At 37.0% G+C, this 24,402-nt stretch overlaps 2 protein-coding genes across 3 annotated transcripts in view; one reads left to right on the forward strand and one right to left on the reverse strand.

The window, feature by feature from the left end:
• Positions 1 to 24,402, reverse strand: part of GRID2 (glutamate ionotropic receptor delta type subunit 2) — a 1,382,318-nt gene that overhangs the window by 1,302,313 nt on the left and 55,603 nt on the right. The gene's annotated exons all lie outside the window — the stretch shown is intronic.
• Positions 11,409 to 11,953, forward strand: LOC311599610 (large ribosomal subunit protein uL23). Its single transcript, XM_084785646.1, has one exon. The coding sequence runs from the start codon at positions 11,415 to 11,417 to the stop codon at positions 11,883 to 11,885; it is 471 nt and encodes a 156-aa protein (XP_084641772.1). The 5' UTR covers positions 11,409 to 11,414; the 3' UTR covers positions 11,886 to 11,953.

The raw sequence follows: 24,402 nt of genomic DNA on the forward strand, positions 1-24,402 counted from the left end.
TATAGTCTCTAAATTTTCACATTTTAATAGAAACAATGTTTCAGTGTATTCTTCTGCCTTACCCTTTATTGAGCTATAATATTGTCCTGCATTTAAAGTAAATGGTACCTAAGAGGAGATGTGTAAAACTAGCATTAGAAAAATTGAGAACTGTGGCATTACTGGATTCACAATATTATGTAAATAAAGCCATCAGTCACAATAATTAAGATCCTCGATCCATACTGACAGTGCTTTTTGAAGCTTATTGCTGCTTATGTATGAAAGATGTGATCCAAAGACAGTCTCCAACTAAATTTTTCAGCAGAGACAAAGCACAATAAAAGAAGGCATCATCTATAAATATGATTAGAAAATGAGATTATCATTAAATTTCTCAAAAATATAAATAAAGTTGTTAATGAAGTTTAGCTTATTGCCATATATAGAATAATGTCTATGGTTATACTTAATTTTGTTATTAGTTTCACAGATATTGTAAATACAATGTCATTTCCAGTGTAATTTGTTTTAATAAAATAAAATTATTTTAAATACAAACATTGTTGGGGACCATGTAGGAGGAACAACAAAACAGCTTTAGAACTCATGGAATGTGGCCCATAGGTTAGCCCAACCACGATGGGCATGCCTTGAAGAGGCAGAGCCCTGAGGACTACAAGTACTGAGGACTTCATGCTATTATGAAGCATCACTGTTTGTTACCTTAATGGTCACCACATCCCTCATAACCTGTGAGTTGTATGAAAACTCTAAAAGGGATACCAGGCCCTCACTAGACAGTGTCATTGGCACTTAAAATAATAGTGACTGATATTTCTCAAGATTTGTTGCTGGAGCAGATTAATGATTCACCCAACACTCTCCGAAATCACTTAGAGTTTTATATTGTTAGTAATGTCCACCATCCTTAGAAAGTATTTGAAGATGTAGATTGTCAATAACATTAGGTTAAGGTGTTTTCTGCTAGTGGCTATGATATAGAAAATATTAGGGAACAATGTGAAGTTCAGGGAGACCCACTCATGCTAGTTGTTCTAGAGATATTTTTTTAGAGGCCAGGGACCAAGAACAATGGCAGTCCCACTAGTATCTCTCATGCTTAAGCAGGGCAGGTCAACAAGATGATGATCAGTTTCCTGCATCCATTTTTGCCCTCAGCTTCCTGATGTGATTTAATTAAAAAAAAAAAACTGTTAATGAGTTGGTGTGCACCTTGAGGATTTAAAGTAGAAATACCTGATTGGTTCTTACATAAAAGTTTAGATTTGTGATTCTTCTAAGATTTTTATGATTGCTTTTTTAAGATAAATAATAAATTAATGGATCCCTTCTTTGTAACCACAAATTGCTGCTTGCCAGTAAGAGAGAATGCCTGAGAAAATTACTTACCTCACTTGTGTTAACCTATAACAAGTTGTATGTGGGTTCTTGGGAATAATTTGTTTTTTCACATTTGATTTTCACCCATAGTACATAAAATATTTTGACATGTTAGAGTATTGGGAAACATGTTTTTTCTACATATACTCATTGTAATCATTCACTTAAGAAGAGTAAAATGTAACCACACTGTGGTTTTTGTACTGCTTGAAAGATTTTGCTGAGATTTCTAAGCAGAGGGAGAAAAGTTGTTGAAGCCTTGCTCCTTCCACCCGAAGAGTCTATGTGTATATATGTATACATGTGAAGTGGGTTGGAGACTTGCTCCATCTTCCAAATCTGTGTAAATGTATGCATGCATGTATGTATGTATGTATGTATTTGTATGTATGTATGTATTTGTATGTGTGAAGTTGTTGGAGCTTGCTGTATGGACCTTGTTTCACCCATCCAGTGTGTGTGAGTGTGTGCCTGCTTTACATCATCACCTATCCTACATCCCCTCCATGGATGGCTGAACACATTCTGGGAGCTGTCCTTCCATAAAGCATGTTTTCAAATGAAGACTTTACTCAATATATTATAAAGCTTTTCTTCATTTATTTTATTAGCAGAACATCTCACTGATGTAAAACTGAAGTAACACATTTGAACTTATGAAAGAAATAAAAAGTTAACGGTGTATAATTCTCCTGTACTAGTAAGTCTTACTCAACATTAGAGTTAACATTTTGATTTATTTGTGTTTAGTGTTCTAGCCTGCTGGATACTAAGTTTCTAATAAGAATTTTAGATTTGCATAAATATGTAATTTGTTCTATTCACGGAAAAATATTCCTCAAATGCTTTGAAAGTACTTAGTTAATAGTGTAGGTTTCTACAATGTGTCTAGGCAAATGAGGGGGTAAATTCAACATAGAGCAACATTATTGATCTAATGAAAAAAAGACAAAACAAAACATAACGTCCAGGAAGACCGTCTGTAGTAATAGAAGTTGTGAAATATGAGGGAATATTTGCACAGATAATAGATAGATTGATCTTCCCCTGTGTAAAATTATGTAAATATACTCTACATTTTAGGTAATAGTATTGACTGAATATATATTCTCTTCCTTTGGTAACTAGCGTAGTTATGGAGATGTCTTTGATCTGGGAGACTTACAGACCTGTTTTTGCTGATATCTAAGTAATTGCATGGCACCTTAGGTCACCGTTGTGAAGCTTCACAGACCACAGACAGAGCTCCGTTGTATCAGTCAGTGATATCCTTTCATAAAGCCAAAAATGGTTTTCAACAAAAACTAGAGTGTTTAAAAACAGAGTGAGGACAAAGACACTGTGGCGGAGCAGTCATGGCCCGAGGGAGGGTCATTTTTTAAAATGTTTTTTTTTTTCCAGAATCAATTTTAGCAGCAGATTTCATTGTTGGAGACTTCACACAAGCAAGAAAGCACTGAGATGGGAGGGGGTGTGTCTTCTATTGCAAAGCTGCCCATGGCTACTCAACTGCTGTTAAATTTGAACTCCTTTAGGGGAAGGAGGGGAGCTCAGCAGGCAGGCTCCACCTGAAAGGACCATGTTAGTACAAGGATCAAAGCCCGGGATGGAAGCACTGTCTTCCTTGAGGACATTTTACCTCTAAAATTCCAGTCCTTTCTCACCTAGCTAACATTTGCTTTCCTCTGAGTGACAGTAGAATCAGAGCTGTTGTAACAAAGGCCCTGGGTGTATTTGCTGATATAAATGATCCCACTCCACACCCCCATATTGATTTTATGCTGCACTGTATGAGGAGCTGTAAGAGGGGCAATGGCACCTTTTACTAATGATCTCATTTAAAATTTAAGTCGCCCAGTGCCTGAGGCAACGCTCAGCGCTGCATAAAGAGGTCCTGACATATCCATTAGGGAAATGGCAGCCATCAAAATTGTAGAATCCGTGCAAGAACACACAACTGGCAAGCCCAAAATCACAAGAAGAACTCAAATCTATGAGAGAATGAGGCAGTGATTTGCTACATCTCAATAAGTGAAAGGTTCCAAACAATGTTCCTGATAGAGACTGAATAATTACCCAATCATTAGGTAGTGACCCAATCATATGGACCCTTGTTTCTCAAACAACTTTTAAAGAACTCATTGTTGGTTTGATGTTGAGTTATATTAATATTTCATGAATATATGATTCACAAAACATATGAATATGCATTGGCTAATAGTGTGGAAAATATGATTTACTACTTAAAGAAATACTACTGTTAGAGTCAAGGCCGAGTTTATAGAGTCACATTTGGTGTTATTTACTCAGACACCTATTATATATTATATGCTCTTGATGATTCTTATTTTGTAGCCAGAAGAAGCACAGTGAAGCAGATATAAATTATGCCTTCAAGGGACTTATCATTAAAAAGGAACAGAAACTAACCACAGGATGGAAATATAGATCATATTATGAAGGAGCAAAATATCTAAAAGTGTATCTTATGTTAAATAAATTGATCTTGGTTTTCCCTGTGGATGTAAATTAGGAAGAACTTAATACAATGTTATTTATAGAAAAAGTTTAAATTAAATTAAGTCATTTCCCCTTTCCTACCAGAAAATTTCTTATTCAACATATACAGATAGAGATGTTTAAATATACATGGTATGAGGTCATTTGTTCAGTTCTCTGGCCTTGATATGGTCCATTAATGTGTCTGTGACAAGATACTCTTTCCTGCTGAGCTGACTGTATGTTACAGACACAGCAGCATGAGTTTTGGTTAACATATTTGGAAATACTGTCCAATTTGGAAAGTGGGGCATGCAGTTGAGCAGGTGGGGAGAGTCTGGAAGGATATATTATTTGTATTTTTTTTTTCAAATAAAACTAAGAAAAATGCTGGGCACAGTGGCACACGCCTGTAATCTCAGCACTCGAGGAGGTAGAGGCAGCCAGATCTCTGTGAGTTTGAAGCCAGCCTGGTCTACAAGGTGAGTCCAGGACAGCCAGGACTACACAGAAACCCTGTTTCAAAAATAAAAACACAAACACCAAAAAAAAAAAAAAAAGTAACAAACAATGATAGAAAAAACTTGACTCTTAACTGGGCTTAGAACAGTGTAAGTAAAATACAGAAGGCAGATTCTTTATGCATTTGAACTATAGTTAATCCAGATGAAGAAGAAGAAGGCATGTTGAGCTGTGAAACATAAACAGATATTCTGGTTCTACTACAGATTTGAAGAATAGCAGAAGGTGTAAGGAGGGACCTTTTAGACCGTGAATGTTCTCATGGCGGCTGGGGCATCGTCTTTTTTCCAGAGATGATTTATGCAGCAGGAATTCTGTTGAGCTAGCATATAGTTTTGGGATCCTTAAAATGAACCAGCTATGGTGTCTCATCTTCCACAAATCTGTGTTCTGTTTTTATTCACTGATTCGTTTAGTACTTTGCATTTAAGAGCATAGCCTATCAAAGATAAAGGAGAGTATACAAGAAATATATGAAATATCACCCAAGAAAAGAAACAGAAGCATTTCGCACTTCAGGAGTTTTTTCTTCTTCTTCTTCTTCTTCAGATGTTATTCTCCAATCTCTAAAACACATTTACTTTCAACAGAGAGATGTGCCTAGACATATGAAAAAGTGTTGATTTTGACTGTCTAATGTGAAAGTGAAACTGGTCTCACATAAAACTAAAAAAGATCATCTTATTCCCTTAATAGCACACCCTGAAGTGAGTGTGGTCAGGCAGAAACAGTTGTGAAAGCTCCTCACACACTCTAGATACACTTAACAACCCAAGTGACCACAAACAAGCACTCTCTATTTCACTTCACCAATAAATTCTAAAGATTCCAAAATGAGTGAACTGTCCTAATATGGCTTATCATTTTATCATACACTTCTCTGTGCCCTAGCATGTCAGTCATCATATTCTGGAGACTTATGAAATCATTCGATGACTACCATGAAAATAAAATATTGTCCATATATATTGTCTTATCCACAATTTTACAATTTATGTTATTTAGCAGAGTCAAACAACTGCAGCATTTACCCACTGTTTCTATATTGGGGTTTTAATGTGTAGCAGTAGCTAAAGTTAACCACACACAAACATTTTTTTATCCCAAATGATTTTTCTTTTGCTTGTAATGTTTCAATTACACTGCTTTAAACTTAACTTCCATTTAGTTTAGCAATATGCCTTGTCACAGCTGAAATTAGGAAGTGTTGACAATGTATATTTTAATATTCCTACATTAGAACTTTAAAATAATTAAAGTTTTAGTTTGTACACAGGAAATATACACTTGTTTATACTGTATGTGCATTACTTCAATTAATATGTTACAATCTCCCAGCATCAGTACACTGGAATATATTGGGCAGAGCTTCCAATTCTGAAGGTGTTCTACCTCATGGAGAGCATTAACTATAGTTTATCATTGAACAGAGTATCATAATAAAACCAGCCACATAAACAAGAGCTTAATTATCAGGTCACCAAGCAAACCATTCATTATCTGTAAGAATGGAATAATATTTTTCAGAGAGCATGTATTATCTCTTGAACAACTTTTTCCAAAAGAGTAAATTAACTAGTTGTTCCACATAGATGTCTGTGTCTGCATATTTATACATATATATTTGCATATGTGTATTAATATGTATGTGTGTATGCTTATACACATACATATAGTTATGTGTGTGTATTTGTGTTTGCAAGTGTGTATGTATATATATGTGTATATGAATATGTATATTTCTTTAAACAAAAATTAGAATTATTGTGTTTAACTTCTCCTAACAAATTCTTTTTTTTTTTTTAAACACAGTTTTTCTGTGTAGCCTTAACTGTCCTGGACAGGCTTTGTAGACCAGGCTGGCCTCGAACTCACAGAGATACGTCTGCCTCTGCCTCCCAAGTTCTAGGATTAATGGGGTACACCACCACTGCCTGGTCTCAGATAACAAACTCTAAACACAGGTGTGCATATATAAAATCATAGGCCTTATATGTAAGTATATTATGTATTCTTTTCTACTCTTTAAATCAATATATAAAAACCTAATTACTCAGGAGCTCTAAATACAGTAAACTGTGGAAACTTTTAATTGTAAATGATCTTTATTTTGATTTTAGTGCATCTGACAGCACTTTTTGCACAACATGTATTTTATGGATGCCATCCTTGTACTTAGGATTGTACATGCTAACTTTGGAGAATTTGTAGCATCAATATGGCTATATAGAGAGAGTTTTCTACTTTTGAATATCCAGAGGATATTTGAGGCTATTGAAAACAGAATAACTAACATAAAAAATGATTAAGATTAAATATTTTTCACAATAATTAAATGTGAAACAATACTAGCAACCAAGTACTGATGATTAATTGATCCAATATAAATAGCTATTAAATAGTGTATTGTTTGGGCAACTCTGAATTATGTTTTAGGAGATATTTCATATACGACGGCAGCCTAAATACGTGTATCCTGAGTGTTTACAAAATTAAATTAAATAATAAAGGTTTATGGTGGCAAGTCAATACGACTAATTTACATTAGACACTTTCATTGATGTTCTACATGGCCTATTTGTAAGCATATACATTATCAAAACTGTTAGGCTATTTATGAGTCAATTAACTTTCAGGACATGTAGGGACATTGGATGTGTTAAAACTGAGTTTTACCTCATGAGCCAGCCTTATCTCCAAGCACCAACTCTTATCTACACTTGAACTGCTCCAAATACACTCCTTGAATATCCAGTGTGTAGTATGAATCTCTGCACAGGACCTCATGTGAAAAATTATTTTACTTTTACTTCTTTTGCACAATGACTACGAACTAGACACTTAGTAGATTAATGTATCTTCCAGTTGACGAAGAATCTTAGAGATGAAGCATTCAAATACTGTATTGTGATGAAACATTTCCACTTCACACAAATATATATATATATATATATATATGTATATCTTCATAAGGATTCTTTACAAATACATTCACATTAATATTCGTGCATGTGCACATTTCTTCAGGTTCACACTTCCCCACAATATTATTATGTATCATGCACTGAGTGCTTGGGCAGGACAGAGATTTAGCCTGAAAAGATGAGGCGGTATGTTTAGAGGTTCAGTCTGCATGAGTCGTCCGTGTGGTGCTTGAATTGAAAGAATACTAAGTACAGTCTATTATGAGGAAATTTCTACACTAGGTGGGCTGCAGTAAGCACAAATTTCCCTAAATACTCAAACATGAGCATCTCAAACAATTCTGTACTAAATGACACCCAAATGTCATATTTATGCCCTCTTTCAATCCAGAGTTTTTTTTTCAATTTCTAAGAAATATATATTTCTCTGAGATACAAAGAATAATACTTAGGGAATCACTTTATATTCTAAAATAGTATTAATAAAAAGAGTATATTGCCTTTAGGATGATCAAGCACATTTAGATGGCCCTTTCATATAAATGCTGTGTTGTAGCCATAAAGATTGCTACATCTTTATTTTCTGTAGCTCTTATTTTATTAATATTATTTTCCACCTTAAGAAATCATATAATAGCACAGACACCATAAATTCAACAAGATAAACAGAAATTCCTATCAAATTCTTGATTATTTGCATTATCTTAAGCAGTCAAAATATAAGAACTCAAACATCTACAAATATTGGGTATATTCATAATACTAATAAAATAGTCACTGACATACAAAATCATTGAGGATCAGAAGTATATTTTTGGAGGGTTTAAATCTCAACTTGTTGTTTAAATCACAAAAGAGTTTAAAATATAATGAGTAAAATTCTTGGTCTGTAGATACCTGGCCTCTATTTTCATTATCTGTCTGCTGGCGATCTAAGTAAAAAGTTAAGTTAGTTTGGTTTGCTTTGAGAGGGGTTTTGCATGTAGCCCTGGCTGTCCTGGAATTCATTCTATAGACCAGACTGGCCCTGAACTCCTAAATCCGCCTGCCTCTGTCTCCTGAATGCTGGCATTAAAGGAGCATATGGCCACTGCCTGGTCATGAAATTCTTTAGTATGTTTTAAATAAACAAAAAAAATGTTTAGTACTCAATTGCAATAGTAAAATCTGAAGAGAAATTTAAGGCTACCTCATAAGAAGCAATGAATCTATAAAAGCCAAAATATTAGTTGATAATAAAGGACAGAATGCAGGCCAATAAGTTATGAAAGGATATCCACTCGATTGTGTTATTTTTATTTTCTTGTGGTGAATAAATGCATGGGAAATATAATTTAGAATAAGCATAGGTCCTACATGATACTGTAGTACTTCAGAATGGTTGTTCTAACTATGCACAAGTTCATTGAGATACTGAGAGTCTGGGACAGGGTAAATGTTTGTCAAGTAGCTAGAATAATTCAGCTTTGTGATATTTTTATTTGTGAGATCATTATGGCAAGGTAACTTTTATTAAATAAAATTTATCATAGTTAAGAATTTAGAATTCAGAATCAGTGCACTGGTTGTCCTTAAGGTTCACAGTACCATCCTATAACCACAGTTATTTACTGCAAAGGGGCATTAGAATAAAAAATTATATCTTCAGCATATAGTCAAAATATAAGCTGCTGAGAGGCATGCATAGTGTGACGCCTTCTAACTGACAGATACTGCAAGACAGACACATCTTTCAAATGACAGAAATAACTCACCGGAATGATGTAGTTGCTGTTGTATTTTCAAGAGATCAAGGAGGAGGTCACCATTTAAGGACAACACAAGCATCGGGAACACATAATTAGATGCTCTCTCACTTCTCCTCACGGTTTCAGTGTAAGTGACACAATGATACAGATGACCAGGTAACGACATAGATTCTAAACCTGGACCTCTGGCCTCAGATCTTTACTCAATCACTGGCTTATTCTGGAACTGTGGGTGAATTTAGTAACGCCTGATTTTTCATCTATCTATAGGTATAAGAGTTACTGAATTTCTGTAACATGGAACAAATGTTACTGGCTAGGATTATAACATTTACTTTGGATTTTATGTAATACTTTGTATATACCAAATACTGAAGTCTTACATTGTATGTTGCATGGGAAAAATAACATATCAGTATTGAAGAAAGCATGCTGGAGGACAAAGAATTTGGGTGATTAAGAGTAATGACTACTGAACCTTTTAATTTTGATGCTGCAAATCAAATAATGCAAAAATGTTAAGAGCATACAATGAAGTGGAGTGTTATACCTCTACTACATTTACACATTTATCCCTCAGGATCCTTAGAGAAGTGTATTCAGTGTATGTGCTGGTATAATGTTTGTAAATAAACTAAATACTTCTTCCTGTATATTTTAAATTGTATTCCAATTATTTGCAAAATACTAGAATATCAATTCTGTATATGCAGTAGCTATATTGTGTTTTAAAGGAAAGATGATAATAAAAATTTTGCATGTCTTTAGTATGGACATGACAGTCACAGACTTAACAAATTTCACAATGTGATCAGTTGACTCTTTAAATGCAGCATTTATATACTAAAGTAGTTGTGTTTATATGTGATATATAGAAGGATAGATGGATATTTTATTTGAAAAATTGTAACTTAACTGATATTAGGAAGCAAAGGTATACTCTAAGAAAATGAACACTGCCATAAGCAAGAAATACCTGTTCCTCACATTTTAAAACATTTTACAAGTTCTACACTCTATAAAAACATTGGAAATTATAATAATATATCAACTACACACATATGTATGTTGTACAGAAATATCTAGTGTAGCTAAAATATACATACAGTATAAACAAAAAATTTGACTACAATATGTGAAAAAGTACAATTAACTTTGAACTAACTATTTAAAAGAGGATCTTCAAAAGTGAAGATATTTGTAGTACTAATTCTCAGTACCAATTAATCCTTATGAAACATCAATGGAACAAATGCAATTCTTATGCACTGGATGCAACTGAAAGTAAACAGTTTTTCCATTTTCTCATAAATGAATTTTCAAATAGTAAATAAGCTAAGGAATTGCACATGTTTATTTAGAACTACATAGAAAATGTATGTTTAAAATAGGCGTGCCGTTTTCTTAAAAACTAGCCTTTCACAATCATGCAAGTGCATATATAATTATATTTGAATCAATGCTTTATAGTATTTTTTCAAATATTAGATCATTTTTAACCATTAGATATGCTTGCTTATCATAATATTTCATTTTCCAAAGCAATAAGCATAGGAATTTAATTTGTATTTCCTGGGATAATCACAGGCATACCTTAGCAGTTGTTTTGAAGCCAAAAAGAACGGCATATAATTTAAAACACCGAATAAATAAAATGTTTGCATGGATATAATCCACACTTAAAGATAAAAAGGTGGAAGGTGGCATGTCAGGGTCCTCATATGGTAACAGTATGATTAAGTGGAGGGCCTTTTAGTAGTCTTGCATGTTGCTTAATTGTCCTTTCTATTTTAAACAATAAATAGGATGAGCAATCACCTTGGTAACATTTATGAGAATATCCATGAATGTGTGCTTGCAGAGATTCAGTGGAGGAGAGAAGAGCAACAGTGGACGTTGGCAACACATCTCAGTCTATGTTCTATGAATAAAGAAGAAGAGAAGGAGAAAGCAAGCTAATGGTCATAATTTATCTCTCTACTCTCTGAGCACAGCTACAACTTAACCCACCTCTTCCTCACATTCATTGGTGGAAACACCATGGTCAACAAGCTCCTCCGACTACAAACAAAACAAGCATGCCTTTCCTTAAGTTGTTTTTGTCTGTCTGGTGTTTTGTTGCTGTTGGTGGTGGTGGTGGTTTTGTTTTTGTTTTTGTTTTGTCAGAGCTTTCAGAATACTGGAATCAGGGAGTCAGAAAGTTGTTGTACAAATGTCTATATAGGTCAGAGAATTTTGGGAATAATTTTCAGAAATTACATGGAAGAATTAGAGGCTGTGAACTAAGCTTTCTGGGCCATTCAGACAGTGGGCATTTAGAATGCAACTATAGGCCAAGATGGCGCCGAAAGCGAAGAAGGAAGCTCCTGCCCCTCCCAAAGCCGAAGCCAAAGCGAAGGCCTTGAAGGCTAAGAAGGCAGTGCTGAAAGGCGTCCACAGCCACAAGAAGAAGAAGATCCGCACGTCACCCACCTTCCGGCGGCCCAAGACCCTGCGGCTCCGGAGGCAGCCCAAATACCCTCGAAAGAGCGCACCCAGGAGGAACAAGCTTGACCACTATGCCATCATCAAATTCCCCCTGACCACCGAGTCAGCCATGAAGAAGATAGAGGACAACAACACACTTGTGTTCATTGTGGACGTCAAGGCTAACAAGCACCAGATCAAACAGGCCGTGAAGAAACTCTACGACATTGATGTGGCCAAAGTCAATACCCTGATAAGGCCTGACGGAGAGAAGAAGGCATATGTTCGACTGGCTCCTGATTATGATGCTCTGGATGTTGCCAACAAGATTGGGATCATCTAAACTGAGTCCAGCTGGCTAATTCTAAATACACACTATTTTCACCATAAAAAAAAAAAAAAAAAAAAGAATGCAACTATAGTTGATACAGACTAGACAGCCATAATTAAGAGAAGAGTGAGAGTAAGTACCCTGAGGGCATGATTCTGCCCTTAAAACTCTTTCCAGCTTCAGAAGTCAGCTGAAGAAGCTCCTTATAAAAAAAAAAAAACTGCAAAGGGAAGTGGATTTTTAGGTACAGCAGCAAAGACACACAAAGCTACCAAAGCAGTGGCAGGGAGAAGCCAGACCATATCTCAAGATGGCAGTAGAACTTAGCAGCACGTTTACACAGTGCTAGTTTTAGAGAATGCATTAAGTAGTGATATCATGGAGGCTTGCGCCAAGGTTCCAGAAAGCTACTGCCACCAAGCAATGTGGTGGGAACAAATTCCCTGCAACAAGCCCCTAAGACTACCATGAGTGAGGCTGTGAAGATGAAACCCAAGTTGCAATGGATGCTCCAGAATTTTGGCAATGCCAAGCTGATGGTATGTTCATCGAGGAGACTTGTAGCCATGGAGAAGAGTTGGCCCATGTGCTGTGGATGGCAGATTGGGAAGGGTGAGCCTATTGAAAACTATTAGACCAGGGTAATGCCAACATAAGGACAAGGTGTTGGAACTGAGGTTGTTGAATCTGGTATTTTCCTTAGTGTTTCACCTTATCAGATGCCAGTCTTGCTTTATTATCTTCCTGTTCTGTGTTTAGGATGCAGTCGTTAATTCTGTGTCATGCTATATGGGAAATATTTCATGGGCACTTTGATTTTTAACATCTGAGAGAGAGAGTGTGTGTGTGTTAAATTACAGACAAATCTTGAACTATGTGGAAACAGTTAATATTTGGGTGACTCTTTCTTACAGAGGAACTAAATACATTTTGTGTTTTGAGATGAAGATGAGCCTCTAAGGGCATGGGGCAGAATTATTTAAAATCCTGTACCTTACATGTCAAATACATAAGAATTGACTTAAGACAGTTAATTTTCATTGTCAACTGGACTGTATTGATAATCACCAGAGGACACATCACTCGGTGTGTCTGTGAGAAATTTTCCAGAGATAATTCACCAAGAAAGGAATACACGTTAATTATAGGGGTGCCATCAGTGCATGGGCTGTCGTCCTAGCCTGAGAGAGAGAGTGAAAGAGGAAGTGAGGTTGCATGAATATTCATGTCTTTCTAATCCTGACTGTGGATGGATCTCATTCACAGTCCTGCCACATCCCCTTCCCACTGTGATAGGCTGCCCTCAAGCATGAGGTAAGAGGTAAGAAATCCCGTCCACTGATTTTGCTATGTTTTTCTATCACGGTAACAGAAAAGGAGGCTAATACAGCTAGAATGTTTGTAGTCCTTTCCTCTGAACCAGTAATGACCACATGTTGAAAATTAAAACAGTTTTATTCTACAATAGCAAATTAGCAGTCGTAGAGTAGTTAATTCATTCACAGCATTTCCGGAAAGCAAATGGATTATATTACTTTATATTTCTTTAAGTCAAGGAAAAACAAGGTAACTTTTCATCAAAATCTGGAGTGTACGTTAAATGGACTTTTTTCCCCCTTTATATGCACACAAATGTGTCTACCAGTCACGAAGTTACATTTCTAGCACATAAGCATTAAGATACATTTGTCTGAGACGGAAAAAAGGTGAGAATGTGTGCATAGAATGTATAGGGAGTTTTCCTAATATCTAAAAGTGTTCTTTGGCTCTCCCATGTGTGTCTCTTCCTCTCTGTATCTCTCTGTCTCTGTCTCTTTCTGTATGTGTGTGTGTGAGTGTGTGTATGTGTGAATGTGTGTGTGATTGTGTATATGTGTGTAAGTGTGTGAGTGTGTGTGTGTGTGTGTGTGTGCGGGCGCGCACGCATGTGTCTGATGTGCGATTTCTTCATGCTATTAGATTGCAAAGAATGCCTCTCCTTGTTCATGTTGGACAACATGTGTGAATGACAAGAGAAAAGTGAGCATTGTTGAGTAGTGATAGCCCCAAACTCTCCAAAAACAATTGAATAGTAAACAAAAAGATATATACTCAATATGAAGATTTTCAGACATAAAATAAATTCTCTGATGTTCCTCTTTTATTTATGTATACATTTCAGTCAAAAGGCAACTAACATAAATATATGGCATACAGTAGCCATAATTAAAAACTCCTTTCTCTAAAGAATGAAAAATACCTCATGCTCTTTGTTGTAAAAGACATCACACATTAGCTCCAGCAATAGACACTAAGGGCTACAGAATAATTTTTTCATACCTGTAAATTTTCCCCAAATTTGGTTACTTCCATGAATTGTAGCATTTTTTTTTAAGATTTATAACACAATTTTCTTTATTTATAGAGAAAGAATTTGAGCTATTTTTTTGAAAAGTGTTCCATTTTTCAAGCGGGTGTTTGTTTTTTTTTCTCCTTTATTAATTTATTCTTGTTACATCTCATTTTTTATTCTCTTCTCATCTTACTGACTCTAAACATTAGAACTTACATGCAAAACTCATTTCTACAAATTTAGGTCTATAAAAAAATTAACTAATCAACTTCTTTCTAGTCCTCAGCACTAGAGATTCCATCAAAATATAAGAGAAAATCCATGTATTGGTCATTTATCTGTTAATAATATACTCTGCATTGCCATCCCTAAGTAAGCTCATCACGTGTCTGTCCGATCTCAGGGTTAAGGTAGATGTTATCTCAAAGGTTTCCAGTTCAGTGCCCAACACATTCCACTGTGTCGTTCCTCAGATCTGTGACCACAGCGCTCCTGGATCTGGTCGTACCTCATGAGTCATTCTAGTATTTATTTATAGAGAACCAGAAGGCAGTGCTTTCCTTACCCTTCATTCATCTGCCGTAAGAATCCTTGCCACACACTGTCTGAAACTAAGATTTGTATTTGGGATAATTTTTGCATAATTAGATTATTCCTTAGTCAATTATCAAATTTTAAGCAGTTATAAATGGAACAAATCACAGTGATAAGAGGATGGGAACTGCAACCAGACTTTCTGGGAGAAAACCCCTCAAGCAACTTTAAGACCTCTGTGACCTCTGTGACCTCTGTGACCTCAGTCACTTCGTAAGATCATCATTTTTTTATTCATTCATAAAATGGAGGTATTTGTAATCTCATCTAAAAGTGTTTCTATGTATATTTCATGGGATATTAATAGGATAAAACTCTCAGAATCCTAGCCAGAATGCAAAAATCTGCTAAATCTTCCCACCTCCATATGTTAGGAATTAGGTTGAGTGTAGATGTTTAAAATGGTCAAGGCTGGGGATACGGCTCAGTGGGTAAAAGCACTTGCTTCACAACCATGAGAACCTGAGATCAGTCTACAGCAAACGTATGAAGTCCTTTGGTGTCTGCGTATGCTCACACATCAAGGCCCTTCACTCCCAGATACATACGCATCTACATGGCGGATTCTTCCTTTGTTAGTTTGTGACCCAATGATAGGGAAAGATAGAATATGAAAGTACAAATCAGAAAACAATCATATCACAGGTGAAATTGTCAAGGAATATTCAATTAGACACATGAAAGAATAAATCGAACAGCTGGCTCAGCACTACTGATGAGTCCTTCACCTTGGTGTGGCTGGGATGATGCTCACAGCTGGGACATGGCATTGTCTCTTTGAACATAAGAAGTTGTGAGGAATGCTGTGAGCAGGAAAAAAACCACCTTGTGACTATAATGAATGCATAAAAGGAAATATGTACAAATGGGCACAGAAAAACACAATGTTGTACAGACTAAAAGAGTGACCACACAGCCATACCTCAGCAATGATCAGTGAAAAACTTCTGCCCCATGGACGACTCATGCTTCAGGAGGAACTACTATGAAAGAAAGCCAGGCAGAGATTTATCCTTTGTCTGACAGTATCTAATGCAGACAAAAGCCCCTGCTGTGAACCTGCCCCGCCTGTTTATCTCATATAATCAAATATCTTGTAAGTGTACCCTGATACTCTCTGAGACAAGCAAGACGTCTCCCTTAATAATATGTCAGAAGCTCCAGTTCTTTCAAATGTTTATTTATTCCTGTCAATAGGAGGGAAGCTGTGCATACCGTGGAATTTTTCACTGAAAAAAAAATTGAAATATTTAAAAGCTGGAATTTTCTGAAGTATCAGTAACATAGCAACAGTGACTTTACTTAAATCTTCGAACCTCTAAGTTTCTCTAAACTTCTTCTGGAAAGGTATTTAAAAAGAAATTTTGTTCTTTTAATATATATTTGTTAAGCCACGAAACAAAATTTACTCTTAAAATGTTTTTGTTTGGTATCTTACTCGTATGTAATTTTATATTCAAATATTCAAATCTACTAGTGACCATTTCAAATTAGATATTTATGAGTAAAATTTAACCATTGGTACATATTCTCTGAGTAACTCTTGTCTTCCTTAGAAGAACGTAGTCTCACAAAGAGAATATTTCACCTACTTGTAGAGTCAGATAGACTCCTTTCCCAGGCTCCTTCAGTATGATGTGGTGCTGTAAAAGAATATACAACTCCAAGGGATCTAAGATGGCGGCACCAACCACGCACTGCATCTATTCAGCAGGAAGGAGCCTAAGACCTGGGCTGGAAACTGCAGACCACAAGACCTAGGAGAGCTCTAGGTGAGAGGTGTCCACACAGTACAGAGCACAGGTGGGTCCGGCCTCTGGCTATCCAAGTTCCCAACTGAGGACAGGCAACTAATCCCCAGAGGCTGGCTGCATACCAGTCTGCTAGCTGCATCTGTGCTCTATATCTTGGACTCCATATCTGGGGCTGAACTGTGGACAAAGAATCACCCGTATCTGGATCTGCTGGTCCAGGGAAGAACCCAGAAGAACAGGTGGATCTGAATCCAGACCACCCGATAGTCCATAGGCCCCGGTGTCTGGTGGCATGGGCAAAGTCTCCAAAGCTCAGCCAGAAGCAGGTTATCAACGAGACCTCTCTCTCTCTCTCTCTCTCTCTCTCTCTCTCTCTCTCTCTCTCTCTCTCTGTCTCTGTCTGTCTCTGTCTCTCTCTCTATCTCTCTCTCTCGCTCTGAACCCAGGGCCCAGACTAGGGAGGGTGTCCTGCGGACACATTTCCAAAAGCCAAGCCAAATACCTCAGGCTAAGGCTTGTAATCTGCATTCTCTGCTGGACTGAACTAAGGCTCCAGGGCCCAAGCATGCACATGCATGCGCACGGATGCCCGGCAAAATGCTACAAGCCAGTCCACCAGACTGTACTCTCAGGCTGACTGAACCAAGGCCCCAGGCATCCAATGACCTCACGCAGTGTCTCAGACTGAACCTTGGGCTGCAGAGCACCAGCATCAGTCTCTGCTGACCCGGTGGGGAGCCTAGGGTGTGGAGCAAAGTCTCCCAGAGCTGAACCCAGGTCCCCTGCCTGATCCAGGGAAGGGGTCCCTGATCCCTACAGATGAGGGGTCTCCACCTATAGACATTAACCTATGAACTGCTCTCAACAGCCAGTGAGGGACACCAGAAACTATCACCCAATGTCATAAACAGTAAGATGACTAAAGGCCACTGTAAAAACACAAACAACAAATGAAAAAATAATATGGCATCTCCAAAACCCACTTATCCCCCAAAAATAAACTCTGGAAATTCAAATACAACTGTAGCACAAGAAAATGACCTCAAATCCTTCATAATGAAGATGATTATAGAGGAAATGAATAAAAGCTGTAAACAAATACAGGAAGATGCAGTCAAACAGATTGAGGACTTTAGAGAAGACATGACAGAAGCCTATAGAGAGACAATGAAGAAATCACTGGAAGAAATTCAGGAAAATGAAAACAATCAGGTGAAGGAAATCAATAAAATTGTTCAAGACCTGAAGATGAAAATGGAAACAATGATTAAAGCACAAACAGAAGAAAGCTGGGAACGAGAGAACTTAGAGAAGAAAACAGGAACTGCAGAGGTAACCTAGACCCCCTGTTCAGATCTAGCCAATGGACAGCACATTCTCTACAGTTGTGTGGAGAGTGATGACTGACTCTGCCATGACCTCTGCTGCCCACTATTTGACCACTTCCCCTTGGTGGGAAGGCCTGGTGGCACAGAAAAAGGGAAAGCAGGCTATCCAGATGAGACCTGATAGGCTGTCACTATATGGTGGGGGAGGAGGTCTCCTTCCGTCATAGGTCTAGGAAGGAGAAATAGGGTGAAAGAGGGAGGGAGGGGGTAACAGGAAGATACAAGTGAGGGGATTGATAATTGGGATGTAATCTGAAGAAATTATTAAATATATATATATATATATATATATATATATATATATATATATTAATCTACAACTCTCTGGTACCCTAACATATTCCAGCATCTGAAAATCCACTGAACATTTGTTACAACATATGTTGTTAATTAATTGCTGTCTGCTCCTTATTAAATAAATAGACACTGAGCTTGGGGCAGCAATCCCAAGATCATCTGAGGATGATCCTCCAGGACATGGTTGGTACAGGTTCAGAGAGAGGTCCATAGTGTGTAAAGAAGTCAGGTCAGCCTGTGAATACAAGTTGGCCCTTAGCCAAAGATTCATACTGAAATACTTTTGAAAATTTATTTATTTAAAAAAGGAAAATGGTAGGGGCTCTCTATTTTTATATTATAACATTTAAGATATTGATTGGTTAAGACCTCATATAAATCAATTTTGTGATTTTTTTCCTATAGCTAAGGAGTAACTCCCTATATATTTAAGCCACGAGTCAATCATTACTGGAATCACTGTGAGGAGAACACTTCTTTATGGTGATCTAAAACCTGTTATTTGTTCTGTCAGTCAAATGAGGTAATTTTATTCCCAGGAAACATGTCTTTGTTGGCATTTGTTGTATTTCCATGAAGGCAATAAATAGCTTATTTCAATTTTTAATATTTTCTAAACAAGCTAGACATTTATGGCAATTTTGAAAACATTCAATCTTTAGAATAAAATAAGGGACTAAGCCCTCATGTGGTCTTTTCGAGCTCTGACACAGAATAGTCTTTTTTTCTTTTTATCTTTTTTTAAACAATGAATTCATTCAAGTGAAACATTATTTTAAAAGCACTGAGCATCTACACCTACACAAGTGTCAGCCCCACCCCCATCCCCTCTACCATCAAAAGCTGAGAAATTGTTCCTACAAAATGCATCTTTACTACAGATCTTGAGTTTGCTTCAGGTCACATTTAACCCTGTTTGCTTTTCTGACTTGCCCTTTGATATAAAGTAATGCTAGAATCATTAAATCAAGTACTCTAAGCAGAACGGCACCTCGGGAGTTATTTAATACAACCTCCAGCCTAATGTAATAATCTATTACACAATGCCTCTTCTCGGGCTTATCATTATATTATAAACCCTTCATATAAGTTTAGATTTCCCATAAATTGGAAAACTTTAAAAATTTATTCACAGTGAATATAAAACTAAGCTGGTAAGCAAATAATAAATACAATGAGATGATTTCACAGCACAGTGCAGTTATTAAAACTTGAAATGCACTGCTGGTGTGCTGCTGGGTCATTAAGTGCTCATTATGGCGTGAGTCATCACAGGCAGTAACCAGTAAAGACTTTCTTTAATTTAAAAAGAGAAGGTTCCAACCACTTTTAATCATGGTCTTTCAACCCTTGACCTCTTCTGTTCTCTGCTTCCCTTCCCCTCTCAAGTCCAACTCCTGATCCCAGGGCAGCACTCAGGCCCTGAGGTTTGGACTCCTGAGTGTACTCTTTGGAGAGATGCTGAATAATCATCCTCTACCAAGCAACGTCTATAAGGCATGCCTCCATGCATATCTAATATTACACAGATGCTCAGGCCCATACTGCTGCATTCAGGCAGGACTCCCTCCTTCGTCCTGTTCCAATCCTTTGAGCTTCTGAGTCCTCATGCTCTACCATTGCTGATCTCAGGCAATTACTATGCTCCTTGGTAGCAAACCCAATACAGCGCTAGACATTAAGATAGTTCAGGCCCACAGTAGTTTCTTATTTTTCCTAACGTTTTTAAATACATATTATAATGGTTTACCTGATGAAATCCTTAAATGATTTTCAACAGCATGTAAAAGGAAACCTCATTTCTATATCTATCTTTCTTCCCTTTAGTGCTCACTCATGCCTATCTCACATTAGCCATATCTGGTGCTTCTCTGCCTATATTAGTACTTAGTTACTTATTTAATTTATGTGATATGATACATGACAACAGCCATCAAGCAAATAGGGAAGAAAGAAGAATAATTTTCTTTTGCATGGCAGTTTTAGCATACAGTCTATGATGGCAATGAAGTCATGACTACAGGAGCTTGAGCCATCTGGTCACTTTGCTAGTGCAGTCAGGAAGAATAAAAACATTAATTCTTATGCTTAGCTCTAATTCTCCTTATTCAGTCCAGGAACTCAGCTCATGGAATGGTGTGACATTTAAGGTAGGTCTTTTCACATCAATTTACCTAATCTAGACAATCCCTTACATGCAGTCATAGAGGTATATCCCCTAGGTGATTCAAAATCCTGTCCTATTGACGATATTAACTGACACATCCAACCTATGACTGTTACTGAAATTCTAGTTGTTACATTAAAATCTGAACCCTTTCTTGACACAAAATAAATCGGTTTTTCATTCCTCCTCCTGTTGCTTAAAGGAAAAGCTACTTCTGGTTCCCAAAATTTTAGTTGAATCATCACTTCTGTTCTGAAGAAGCTTTTGAGAACAGATGACCCCTTGAATGTCCACACAAGATTATGATTACCAGGCATGTACTCTGGAATGAAAAAAAAATCTGGGCCAGAGAGCTAAAGGTACCTGTGTTGGTTTGAATATGAATGGCCTTCATAGGCTCATATATTTAGATGCTTAGTCACCAGGGAACAGCATTATTTGAAAGGATTAGAAAACTTAGGAGGTGTGGCCTTTCTTAAGGAAGTGTGTAACTAGAAATAGGCTTTGAGCTTTCACCAGGTCCATCCCCACCCTCACATGGCCTATATGAGGAAGAAGAATTCTCAGCAACTTCTCAGTTTACCTACATTCCTCCATGCTCCCTGCCATGATGCTAATGGACTAAGACTCTGAAACTATACAAAAGGCCATAATTAAGTACTTCCTTTTGTAGGAATTGCCTTGGCTATGGTGTCCCTTTACAACAATAGAACACTGATTAACTTCATTGACAGACTAAGTGCAAGGAAAAAAAATTATCTCTGATTTCCACCAGATATGGGTGGTACGTAACACACAACAGCACCAAAAAACAAGGTGACATAGAACATTTGAGAACATAGTTGGAGGAGTAACAGGATCTTAGGAAGAACACTCTGTCAGAGACAGTCACCTGTTACTGAGGATGTGTGATAATAAGCAATTGCCACTCAGTGTCCACTCCCTGGGCGGTTCCTCCTCTGTCTTCTGTAGAAGCAATATGACAAATACCATGTTCCAGTTGACCACAAACACTCGGTTCAAACAGGAAATTTGGCTGCTGACTGTCAGCTTTCATAGTATACAAAAATCTAATACTATGTATGATATGTAATATTATAGAAACATATGTATATATGTATACAGACATATATGTGTATATATGTTATTTTTCTCAAAATTTTAGGAAAATTAGTTTCCTAAGAATGTTCTTAAAGTAGCACTACATGTATTTTTAATTCAAACTACTTGACCTCAAAATTATCCTCTTTGCTTCTCATAATATTTCTCATCGCTTAGATATAGTTTTCTTTTGAGGAGAGATAGTTTACATTTGCTAAATTAGTTGTATTTTTTTAATATTTTAATACTCATGACTGCTTATGACATCGTTAGATCCTATAAACCCCCCCCCACCTCTTCCCTTCCAAAACATATCTAAGTTTGCCTCTCTGTTGTTATAATAAAATACTGACAAAAATCAAACTGTGGGAGAAAGTGTTTGTCTCATAGGTTAAATTTCATTGTTGAGAAGCCACAGAAGGAACTGAAGACCGGTGTTGACTGTGAAAACTGAGGCAGAGACCATTAAGGAACATCGCACACAGGTTTGTTCCCCTGACTTTCTTAGCTCCCTTTCTTATGTAGCTCAGGACCCCTTGTCTGGAGATAGCACTGCCACAGTGGGCTAGCTCTACTGCGTCAATGAGCAATCAAGAAAATGCCTTGAAGCATTCCCTCAGATCAAACAGATAGGAACAACTGTTCAGTTGAAATTCCCTATTCCCAGGTGTGTCAAGAGTAGATGCAACATTTCCTTAGGCAACCCCGACTTTTTCCTCCCAACTTTATACATTTATTCACCCCTCTCTAATTTAATACTTATTGAATCAACTTAGCTTTGTATGTATATGAATGAGTGTGTGGTTATCTTCTGGATCATAGGTAACCTTTCAGGGCCCACATCCTTGATGAAAAAATGTCTGATCCTTGGCCAGCAGCCACCAACTTGTAATAGCTTCTTAGAGAAAGGTGGGGCCTTATACATGCTTCCTCTAGCCATGCTAGATTTTTGGCTGACTTGATCCTGTATAAGTTTTAGGTATGTAAGAGTTAGGAAATCCCATGAACAGCTGTACTATTGTGTCCTGAAAGTATTGTTTTCTACAAACATCTACCCTTCTGTCTCTTACAAACTATGGCCTCATCTTCTACAATGATCCCTGAGTTCTGAGGACAGGAGCGTGATAGAGGTGTGTCATTTCAGGCTGAGTCTACCAGTCTCTCTTATTTTCTGTAAGTAGACTGGTTATTTGTTGCTGTATTAATCATTTACATCCAAAAGAACCTTCTCTCATGAGGCCTGAGAGTTACGGGAATCTTTAAGCATAAAGATAAGACTTAAGAAAAAAATTCACTATTGTGTCAATTTAGCAGAAAAATAGTATTATGTTTCCTTCTAGGGCCTATGACCTGGCCAACCATGGGTTTCAGTCCAGTACACAGTGCTGGATTCCGCCTTGTACAGGAGGCCATAAATATAATCAGAAAGTTGTTTGTTGCTTCCATAACATTTGTGCCACTGTTGTACCAGTAGACATATCTTGCCAGACCTTTTGTTACTGTTATTGACAGAGATCACAGTTTGTTAAGACTGATGGGGATTTCTGTCCCCTAGAAGTGTACACAGAACTTTTAGGCACCATAAATTATAGCTAACGGGAATGAAGCCTCCAAGTTTTCCATGTCTCATGCCTCAGGTGGAATTTTCAGCAGTAGGGCCCTTTCTGTGAGGTTCTAGAAGGTAACCAAAGCAATGGCAATAGCCAGTACTATTTGAGCTATATGGGACCTCATGCAAAACAACTTGAAATGAGGAAAAGCAGATCTGGCACTGGGTTCTTTCTCTGATAGCCAATCGTTTCCGGGGTGGCACTGTCTTCTTGTTTTAGGCTAATTCCATTTTATTCCCTTTCCTAAATGTGTATGTGTGTGTGTGTGTGTGTGTACAGATTTAAGAAATTATTACAATAGTAGATTTTTACATGGAATTTCAAAATTCTGCAGTGTTATTTTTCTTCATACTCCCTCCTCTAGCTGCTGCCCACATGAAAGGAGGTTTTAAAATATTTGCAATGCTGCCTAACAACAAACCCACAAAACATTGGATGTGACTCAATTTAAAATGAAAACTAAGATTTATATATAAATATCTCTGAATAAATTCATTCGAGTAATAACTCTTGAATATATAATAGAGTGAAATATATATGTATATAGATATCAGTATTTCTAAATAAGCTTACATTTACAATATATATCAGTATTTCTTCATAAGCGTATATAAAGTCAGTTTATAAAGCATATGAAAAAATAATGCTTCATTCTTTTGTAATCTACTTTGCTTTTGGCAGGAAATCTTATTTTCTGATTTGATACCATACTTAATTCACCAAATTTGACACAGCCTCATTTCTGCTAATGGCAAATGCAGAACTGATTGTGTTTGAAGATTCACCAGTGCCAAGAGTTATTAAGGCTGCATCCCACCGAACCTGAGAATAAGTGGTGGAACAACCGCAGGGTGGCTATATTTGCCTCTGAGGACAACCGCAGTGAAGAGAACATTCATTCCAATAGGCCACCCTGTGTATCCTGTCCAATCAATGCCATTCTCCAAGTGTCTCAGCTCACATGTTTAATGGGAGTTTTAATGAGAAATACAAAGACTTGTGTTTTTCTCTTCTCAATCCATGTCTAAGGCACGGTGCATACATGTAACAGATTTTTGATGCATGTCCAGGTATTTTAATCCCTACCACTCCACTAATTCATGGTGTGAAAACAGGTGGCTAAATTAAAAGGCCAACGTTCACACAGAACATTACAGCTGTATAGTACTTGGTGTATAGTGGAGGAAAAAGAAAAGATCATGAGGGCTATGGATTTGCTAGTATCTTCCAGTCACTCCAAGACTGCCCATGAAGTCATATGGAAAGCTCCACGGTGTTGGCAAACT

This window comes from Acomys minous (genome assembly GCF_964271855.1).
Source record: "Acomys minous genome assembly, chromosome: 6".
Taxonomy (NCBI): Eukaryota; Metazoa; Chordata; class Mammalia; order Rodentia; family Muridae; genus Acomys; species Acomys minous.

What these genes read in the sequence shown, in the direction of transcription:
- LOC311599610 (XM_084785646.1), top strand. Translation starts at nt 11,415, where the DNA reads ATGGCGCCGAAAGCGAAGAAGGAAGCTCCTGCCCCTCCCAAAGCCGAA.